Source organism: Ipomoea triloba, chromosome 2 (assembly GCF_003576645.1).
Source record: "Ipomoea triloba cultivar NCNSP0323 chromosome 2, ASM357664v1".
Lineage (NCBI taxonomy): Eukaryota > Viridiplantae > Streptophyta > Magnoliopsida > Solanales > Convolvulaceae > Ipomoea > Ipomoea triloba.
Window position 1 is genome coordinate 23296621 of NC_044917.1, and position 10148 is coordinate 23306768.

The following is a 10148-nucleotide window of genomic DNA, read 5'->3' on the forward strand; positions in this document are numbered from 1 at the left end:
TGGAAGGTCGAGATAGATTAGGAAAGTACCTAAAATGTAATAAGGAAAGAGTTCCTAAAGTAGCTTAGAAGTTTGCTAAGGGAGAAATTCCTCATAGCTTGTATAAATAGGGGTTCTAGGTCTCAAAAGAGACACAAGCAATCTAGCACACTTATCAGCAACTAATTGTATTCAAAAGAAATTCGTAATAAAAAAGAGGGCCGAAAGGTTACTTTATTTTTTTTATAGTGTTAGTCGATTTTCCGATGGTGTTGGTCTGCCGTTCGACCATTCTGTGGGAGATAAAACTAACAATATATATATTAATAGGTTGTTTGTCTAGGGTGAGGTAGATGTGGTATGGAAGGGTGTTAAAACGAAGAGTCAAGACTCCCCGAGTGTCGTGTCTCTCAAGGATGGCGAATGGGAACGAATATGTGTGTTGGCATTTAGGAAGTTGAAAGGGAAGAGTTACGGGAATGGCTAAGGGTAGGATTCATTTGTAAGAGGGTGGAAGGTTGATAGTGGTTGTGTGAAAGGAATGGAAAGGCGGAGATTGGGGCTTTAGGCTTCCCTACGTGATCTATCGTTGTATGGTCTTGCGAGCAAATGACGTGGAATAGACTAGGGAGTTCATGGCACTTTACCAAGTGGCGTCACACTTTGGACTCCCACATCCTCATTCGGTTGGGGCATTTCATCGAACACATTGTCTACCACTCCTCTCGTACCTCGTTCTTTCGAACTAAGGGCGGAGATGTAGGTGAGTTGGACTCGTGAGTGGCTGCTATCGCGCACACACTCACTTTCTCTGGGTTTGCTACCTAATGTGGCCACACTAGGCACAAAGCTTAAAGAACATCATCCACACAAGTTCATCATCCAACGATCAAAGAGCTCACATTTCAACTAGCAATTTTATATCAAATAACCACATAGTTTAGATTTGGGGCCACCAATCCCCTTTCTAATCTACTCTAACATGCTAAAGAAACAAGAAGAAGAATGAAAATCTCAAAGAAAACAAATATTAGATTAAGATTTTAGAGAGAAGAGTTACCACCCATAAGAATGGATTCTTTTACACTTTGTTCTTGAAATTCTAATCTTCATTCTTGCCCTTGAATCTAATCTAATCTAGAAGAGAAGGAATTTTCCCCCAAGAGGGGAGAAAACCCTCAACAATTTCAGATCTAAAAAGGTTTAGGTCAAAAGGGGTTTATATAGGTGACAAAAAGAGACAAATTTTCCAAAATGGCCCTTTGGCCCAACCACGCATGCCACCACGCGTGGTGGTGGGCGTGGATGGCTACTGGAAAGATTCCACGCCCCTCCACACGCGTGTTGGGCTGCGTAGGAAGATACTGCTTTGCGGCTTCGTTTGTCTTTTGCTCTGTTCAGCCTCAAATCTCTTTCCGACCTGTAAAATACTTCAAAACTTTTCCTAGAATCGATGTTAGAAGATTTTAATCACATCTGAGCTAAAAATGCACGATATTGTTATGATCGGATGGCAAAAACGTTACATTTCTATTCCATTTTAGACCCTTTTTATGTACTATTCTTGGTGCTTATCATATATATATATATGTGTGTGTGTGTGTGTGTGTGTATTTACAAGAGCTATATATGGGGTTGGGTTGGGGGCAGCTACCCCCACTGTGGGTCTACTCATAGCCTTGATGAAATAAATTGACATGCTTATTGTTGATTTTACGACTTTTAGGCAATCAACGGTTGGCCAACACAACTGTTAAAATAATGAGTATATGATAAAAATATTGAGAAAATATGGAGAGAATAAATATGTTGTATTAATGCGAATGGCTTATAAGTAGTAAAGATTGCTTGTCGTCTCCCCATGTATGGGGGGTCTATTTATACATATTTTGAGCTTAGATTCCTACAATGAATAAGAATCCTAGACGGTCTCATATTAGGAGTCATTGTTACATTGGGAAGTAATAAGCCTTAATCTTACTACATTAGGAATAATAAGTTTAATCCTTATTACATTGTGAATAATGAGCCTAATCCTATTAAACTATGAATAGGCCCAAGTTGCTCATTCGTTTTTGGACGGGTCCATGTGGCACAGTCCCTTTTGGTAGATTGGTCCGTCCGGTCAACCTAGTATACCATCTATCATTTATGTACCTAATTGCAACTTTAAAAAGTTTAAAGGCCTAATTGATTTTTCATCTAAACTTCAAGGGCCTATTTGACTCCTTTCCATCATCATCATCATAACAACAACAACAACAACAATAATAATAATCTTATGTATAACAAAGCCAGATCTTTTGGAAAACAAATAGGACTCCTTTTCCTTTGGAGACATTTCGTGTGCAATAACTGACTTTATGAAATTTTACTATTCGTTTAGAGAATGCTCGAACAGTTGATCCATAAAGATACTTGACTTCTCGTAAGTAACTTTGATCCATAAGGTTACTTTGAACAGTTGATTAGTAAAATTCATTCTCTAAATAAGTCAACTTTTCATATTTACAATGAAAATTTTTCTAAGTCTAGAAAATAAAATAATTGGAGACCTAATTGTTGTAACTTGTTTGGTATTATCAAAATCTATCTAACACTTGTTCCTAATAAAATTTACAAAGATTCACCAAATATGTTTTAATATAACAATAAGAACAATGCTAGATGCCCTTACAAAAGTCACTCATTTTTTTTTATCACTACATAATGTAACAATTTTTAATAAATTGTGATTTCAAATAAAAAATAATAATCACACAAAAATAACCACATTAATGAATAGCAAAAAAAAATGTGTGAATTTTGTAGGGATGAGATATATTCCCCTAAAAATAATAATAACATTATTTTTTAAGTGATAATACATTCACTTTATGATTTTAATCATAATATTTAGTTTCTTACATGAGAATATATAATTGTTTATGTTCTTTTTGTATTTGATTAATAAACATATTTCTTTTCTTTACGTGGTATAGGTTTGGTTAATTAATAGTAGCGAATAGCTATAAAAGAAAAATTTATTGTCATATCATAATATGAATAGAATATAAAATAAGGAAAAAAATAATATTGACAGTTAAAAAGGACTCATCTACTCTTAATCAAATGTTAATGGATTGATCATTGGCCTTGAATATGGTGTAGCCATTTAGAAGTACCTAACGAGTAAATAATGGTATAACGAGTAAATAATCATCCATAAATTATATTAAATCCCCCATCTTATCCCATGATATTAAAGAAGATTAGTACTTTATAGTATGGGAATATGAATAACATGCGTCTTATTCTCAAGTGGATAAGATTGAGTACAAGGTTGCAGTAGTTGTTGGCATTTATATTGATAGTATATATACTCTAGTACCGGTCGGAGTCCGTATGATCGGGAGGTCGGCAACTCGGCCCGACTGGTTTGCGGTCAGGCCGTCACGGACCATACGGTGCCTTTGCTCGGCTGGCAAGGGTCATGTCAAGGCTCGCCACGTGCTCCATCCCGCTTGGGCCAGGAGTGAGGCGGACGCATGCACGCCACGTTCCCGTCATGCCGGAGTCCCAGCAATCGTGCATTTCCCCTCTTATAAATACGGCATTTATGAAGAGAGAGAAGATCTTTCGGCTGATTCTAAACTAAGCCTTGAAGTGTGCTCGGACAGTAGGAAATCCCACTGCCGACCCGCCGAGCCCTTTTTATTTGTATTCCAAACCGGCCTTGGATCTTTTGAGTAATAATAGATCGTATTTCCCGTTTTAGCTTCGTGTTACCGTATTTAACATTATCATATATATTTTACTAGTTTTTCTTATGCGCGATGTGCAAAAAATAAGTGCCCAATATTAATATTTTATATTAAAATTTTAAATTTATTTAATTTTTAATATAGTAAATAATAATAATAATAATAATATAAAATATTTTTATAAATTGGATATTTATATTTTAAAAAATAACTAACATATAATTCTAACATTTAATGTGTATATATTGTTATTATTATGGAAAATTGTAATTTATGCCCCTCCATAATATGTCAATTATCAATGTCACCCTTGAATAATTAGTGGTGTAAATATTGCCACTCAATTTTTAAAAATGGTACATATATTGCCCCTCCCGTGGTGTTAATATTGCCCCTCATTCGTTACGGGAGGGGCAATATATGTACCGTTTTTGAAAATTGAGGGGCAACATTTACACACCACTAATAATTCAAGGGTGACATTGATAATTGACATATTATGGAGGGGCAAAAATTACAATTTCGTATTATTATTATTATTATTGAAGAAGATAAGAAAATATATGGTGGATGCATGTGCATAGTAACAATAGTGGAAAAGATAACGGTAGGGGTATATTTATCCAAAATATTATGTAGTACAACTTTTATAGCATAATGTACAAAAAACTTAACGGAAAAAAGGGACATAAATGAGGGGTATAACCTTCATTCACATTTATTATGTTTTTAGATTATTTATTGGAATAATATAATCTCAAGTTGAAATGGCAAATTTGTGAGGTGAAAAAGAAAAGTAGAGGCTGAGAAGAATACTAAAAGGGAGTGGGACAAGAAGGTCAAACAACTTGAAGAAGAAGCGGGCGATTATGATTGGTGATGGAGAAGAAAAGCGGCGCGTGGTGTTGATAGTCGCCGGAATACTGTGAAGATGGGGAGGAGAAGCGCGTTGACGACACGGACGCTAAGCGACAAAACTACAATCATGGGAAACATTATCCAGAATAGCAGCAGCCCAGGAAGGGCATCCAATTCAACTTCTTACGTGTCACGTCCACTGCCAGGATCTGAACACGTGGCGCCACGCCGTCCCATCGCAGCCGTTTCTCCATTGAACCGAAAGCCTCCACTACCGGACGAACATGAACCTTCACGAATGTGGGCCCCGCTGCTTTTATCCATTAAAACACGTCATGTGTCTCACGTGACACTAGCCTACCTTTGCCCCCCACATTGACCCTTTTGCCCCTACTCCCCCTTCAAATCTATTCGCGTTTGCGCCAATTTTAAGTAAACTTACTATTGGATGCCCTTTTAAGTTTTTTTAGACTTCCCATTCTTAACCATTCAAATTACCAATACTACTCTGCAATGTGATAATACATCTATTACCGTTTCAAATAGGTAATCACATGATCGAATCCTAATAGTGGAGACAACATTGATTTTTTTGGTTGAAAGAAATTGAGAAAGTATATAACAGATGTTACATATCAAACTATATTGATTCAAGTAATAATGTTTGAATCACATAAATATAAAATAAAAAATTCAAACTTATATGTATTATATGTATGCAACAACACTTATATGAAAGTTCCTTTCAAATGAATTCAGTTATAATGTATTAGTTTCATCAATGTAGGATGCGAAAATATCATATCTATTTTGTTTGTATGCATATATTTAGGTGTGGGAAGTAATTTCTTTTTTTTTTTAAATTTTAAATAAAGTCTTTTTAAATTTTACCACACAATAATGAAATAATTTACACTTATTAAATTCCCATAATAATTCACTTCTACTGGTTTAAAAAGAAAATTTATTTATTAATTAAATATAAAGAAAATCAATTAAGTAGTTTTGAAGAAATAAATGTATGCAAAACATGTTAAAAAGTGAGTTGAAAAGTAAAGTCCGTATTCCAAATTTCAATTAAATTTGATACTTGATTATGATTTTAATAATACTCCGTAATTATTATGATGGAATAGTACAAATTTGACTTGAAACAATTTAAATAAGAATATAATATAGCTTAACTATGAAATTTATTAAAATTTTCATAAATGAATTGGAATGCTTCTACTTAAATGTTGAATTTTCAACCCCAAAAACTTCTACATTTTGACTTGACAGAACATTTGATGAGGATGTAAATCACGGCATATCGATGTGTATAAAGAATCTGTTCATTTTGAACATAATCTCCATATTATTATTATAAAGATTTATATTTTAATCTTCTCTATAAAGTATTATATATTAAATCTGAGCTAAACTCATGAGCTAATAAATTGGAATGCTAGCTGAGGTAAAGGATGTGTTTGGCGAAGTAAACCCAATAGGAATTTGGAGAAAACGTGTTTCTTGTGTGGGGGATTAGACTGAAAGTTTTACGGAATGTCGACTCACGTGCGAGGGGTAGGCAAAGTAATTTAGAGTGGCACGTGCGAGATGGATTCATTTCTGGGTCATATAAAACTGCTCGGAGGCCGAGGTTGTCCGGTAGCAGAAGTGGTGAAATCGAACATTGCTTTCTCTTCTCTCTCTCTCTCTCTCTCTCTCTCTCTCTCTCCACCGTATCTCTTGCTGCAAATCCCGAGTCGACTCAGCGAGCTCCGGCACTTATTTTTGGTCTGAATCTGTTTTTGTATATTTTTGATGGTTTTCTTGATGGAAAGTGGTGAGATGGCGCCGGAAGTGGACTGGCAGAGAGGTAAAGCGGCGCCGGTGAAGCTGGAAGTGGAAGCCGATGATCCTTTGGAGGAAGAACACGGCCCACTCAACAAACGATCCAAGCTCTCTTCTCCTCTTCAGGTATCTCTTATCCTCTCTACGCTCTAATATGCTGGATTTTATGTCCTGTGTATAAGCTGTTAAGGGATTTCTTGCCCTTTTTTTGTGAGAAGGCGATGCATCGATATTCAATAGATCTTAGGTAGAGGATTTATGATAAGCAAAAATGAGTAATTATAGTTTGGGGATTTATAGTAAGTCCTGGTTATTGAATAAAAGGATTAAAGTTCACATTTTTATGAATAGTTCTATTGGTTTACTGATTCCTATAGTTTATTTTAAATAATTGTGCATTGACTGATGATGATTTTATAGACGACTAGCTTTGAAAGTTTGAATTAGTATACTTTCTGGCTTGCCCTTTTAAGTTTTTATTTTTTTTATTTTTTTTATTTTTATATTCATTTCTTGTTGTTGATGTATAATTGGCTAGTTTGTTTCTGTTTTGCAGCATCAGGTGGGAATTGGAGTGAGTGATTTCAGGGAACCTCAGGTGGTGCAGTATAACCCGCTAGAGGAGCCAAGTCCATTGGGATTGAGTTTAAGGAAGAGCCCATCACTTTTGGATTTGATCCAAATGAGGCTTTCTCAAGGGAAGATGTCAAAGGATGGAGGAAATCCTGGTAAAAAGGAACAGAAGCCCAATTCCAGCGCAACAGAGAAGCTAAAGGCGTCTAATTTCCCTGCAACGATTCTCAAAATTGGTAGCTGGGAGGTATTTGCAGTTTTGTTCTCAGATATTTTTAAATAAACGAGGTACATTTGTTGGCGGGGTACTGAGTGGTGGTTGTGTTGTGTGTGCAGTATAAGTCTAGGTATGAAGGGGATTTAGTGGCGAAATGTTACTTTGCAAAGCACAAGCTGGTTTGGGAAGTTCTCGATGGTGGGCTCAAGAATAAGATTGAAATTCAGTGGTCTGACATTATGGGGATAAAGGCAACTTACCCGGATGATGGACCTGGGACGTTGGATGTGGTGGTACGTGGTGTAACTTCAATCTTGTGTTGTTACAAAATAGAAATACAAGTTCCATTATTGATGTTTCTAATATGGTTTTGGTGATTGCTATCCTTTTTTGTTTCAGTTGGCGAGGCAACCACTTTTCTTTAGGGAGACAAATCCCCAACCGAGGAAACACACATTGTGGCAAGCAACTTCAGATTTTACTGGAGGACAGGCTAGCATGAACAGGTAACTAATTGCCTGGATCATTGTGATCATTGTGATTTTGACCAATTTGGCATCTACTACTATATCATGAATGAAAGCGGAATTCAAGTATCTTGTGTGGAATGGATGTTTTTTCTTTGTGTATCCGTCTTGTTGGGCAACAGAATAGATTCTTTAGCCGGTTACCACTCTTTTGATTTAAAGGTTCAATGCAGCACATGGACAGCTGCTTTAATTGATATTAGCATCCTTGGGGGCGTGAATTGGGAATTTGAGAGGCCATTTTTGCATGCTATGAAATTCCAAGTTAACCTAATTTGCTTTTGATTGGAATTTGGAAGGCATCCTTTTTTGACTGCCAAAAAAGAAAAACAAAAGGAAATTAAATGGTGGGTGGTAGGTTGTTGCAGTTGTTTAGAACTCTTGCAGGTTGTAAGCTGCCTACCGGAAATTAGAAGACTTTTAAGAAGAGAGTATCTTTTACTCTTTTTTTTGGTCCTGTTGGTTCTCTTTTTTTCTAAATAGTATTTTCCTTCACCACAGGCGACATTATCTGCAGTGTCCTCAGGGCTTGTTAGGAAAGCATTTTGAAAAGCTTGTTCAATGTGATCCCCGTCTGAACTTTCTAAGTCAACAAGCGGAGATAAAATTAGATTCTCCTTATTTCGAGTCCAAAATATCAATATTTGAAGATCCCGATGAAAGTGATACTGGGACTGATCTGAATGGTGGAGAAAATTCCTCTTTCCTTGATTTGTGTGATGCCAATTCACCTTCGGGGGCTCACTGTTCTTCCTCACGGAGTGAACAAGATCACATTATTCAGCCTTTGGAATCTATTCGGCGTGAAACATCATCACCAAGCTCAGGTACTACATTTATTCACACTTCAAAGTTGTTATTTGGTGTGCTTGCCATGTATGAAATTTCTTCGGAAATGTGAGTTTCTAAATATATGATGTCTTTGGTTGTTAGAATGAAAACTGCTAGAATAGTGCCATTCGGTACTTTCCTTTTCTAGCACTCTAACTTGACATTCTTATTCTTAGTGATGGACACGCGGGTAATTGAAGATATTAAAAGTATTGGAGTAGAAGAATGGAAGGGACTGAGTAACTGGGATCAGATCAGAGTCCCGGGGCTTCATCCTTCTATGTCGATGGGTGATCTTGTTAGTCATCTTGAACAACGCATGTCGGAGCAAAAAACATCCAAAGATTTCAATCTCTCTAGCCAGGAACGACAAAGTTTAGAAATGCTTGAAGAGATAAACCGTTGCTTGTTTAGCGACACTCAGTATATGCCTGCAGCCTCGGATGAAAAGTCTCTCATGTCCCGGGTCAATTCTCTCTGCTGCCTTCTTCAGAAAGACCCTCCTCCGCCCACCGCCCAAAGAAGAGAGAATTATCACGAGACAGCAATGGGGGACAAGGGAGTTGGAGAGTTCAACTTCACTTCTGCATCAATAGTTAGTGAAAGGAATGTAGAGGAAAATCGTTCTCCCACTCCAGATGACGATGAACTACCTGATGATCTCACATGCTCGAAGCAGAAACCATCGATGTCAAGAAAGGACTCAGTTGGGGATCTATTGCTCAACCTTCCTCGAATAACGTCGCTGCCTCAGTTTTTGTTCAATATCGCCGAAGATTCTGATTATCATCAAGCTAGGTAGAGCGGTTTTATTTTCTTCAACTCATCATCATCATCATCAAAGGGATGGTGAGACCTCTCACTGTAAATATAGCCAACTTGTTATAGATGTGTACTAATTTTGTTCAGTTTAGGAATTCAAATTTGGTGTTCATGAAGCGTTGGTTTCTTATGTGCAGATGTTTTCCTTTGTCATCCCCTCTTATTTTATATTGTTGTATCAAAATCCTTAAAAACATGATATTTGTGGTTTAATGTGTATTTGCAAGTGAACTGCTGTATGTGGATATGAAGAACCTGGTTTTGGAGCATGAACTCAGGATTGCGTTCAGGGTCTAGCAAATTTCCAGACCAGTACTCCCTAATTTTTATGTTTTTTGTGTTTTTAGCTACTAGGCTCTGACATTTGAGAATCATGTGACAATAGAAGAAAAATAGAAAGAAAATCATTATTAGTATGAACTAAAGTATTGAATAGTGGAGGTAACGGTGTAATATCATCAAAATGATCAGATTGTTGATTGTCTACGGATAAAGGACCTGAACGAAGCCAAAGGGTCGAGCTTTAGGCTAAACTGTCCCTGGTTGGGAAAAGATGCTTGAGTTGTGGTGTGGGAAGACTAGCAATTGAATCAGTTGTTGCGCTTTGATAGCTATTGTGCGCGAAGAAAGAAAAGCTTTTAGGAGGGCATGAATTATCATTCGATAAGTCCCTCTTAGGTATTGATAACTATAAGGTTATAAGTTTGATTTTTTTTTTTGTTTGAGTTGATCAATTATGAGTAATATTGTCCGTTTTATCTT

The 10148-nt window shown here is 36.6% G+C and overlaps 1 protein-coding gene across 2 annotated transcripts; it reads left to right on the forward strand.

Moving 5' to 3' along the window:
* The first annotated feature begins 6229 nt into the window (after window positions 1-6229).
* LOC116010262 lies at window positions 6230-9637 on the forward strand. 2 transcript variants are annotated; one of them, XM_031249581.1, is made up of 6 exons: window positions 6230-6542; window positions 6955-7236; window positions 7326-7499; window positions 7606-7712; window positions 8235-8560; window positions 8741-9637. In XM_031249581.1, the coding sequence occupies exons 1-6, from the start codon at window positions 6387-6389 to the stop codon at window positions 9364-9366; spliced, it is 1671 nt and encodes a 556-aa protein (XP_031105441.1). In that variant the 5' UTR covers window positions 6230-6386; the 3' UTR covers window positions 9367-9637. The 2 variants fall into 2 exon arrangements, with proteins under 2 accessions (XP_031105441.1, XP_031105442.1); XM_031249582.1 differs by having other exon boundaries at window positions 6231-6542; window positions 6973-7236.
* The last annotated feature ends 511 nt before the right edge of the window (window positions 9638-10148 follow it).

Excerpts from the sequence above, each read along its gene's own strand:
- LOC116010262 (XM_031249581.1), top strand. The coding sequence starts at position 6,387 with ATGGTTTTCTTGATGGAAAGTGGTGAGATGGCGCCGGAAGTGGACTGG. Across the intron at positions 7,713-8,234 it reads GGACAGGCTAGCATGAACAG|GCGACATTATCTGCAGTGTC; the intron begins GTAACTAATTGC and ends CCTTCACCACAG. Across the intron at positions 8,561-8,740 it reads AACATCATCACCAAGCTCAG|TGATGGACACGCGGGTAATT; the intron begins GTACTACATTTA and ends TCTTATTCTTAG.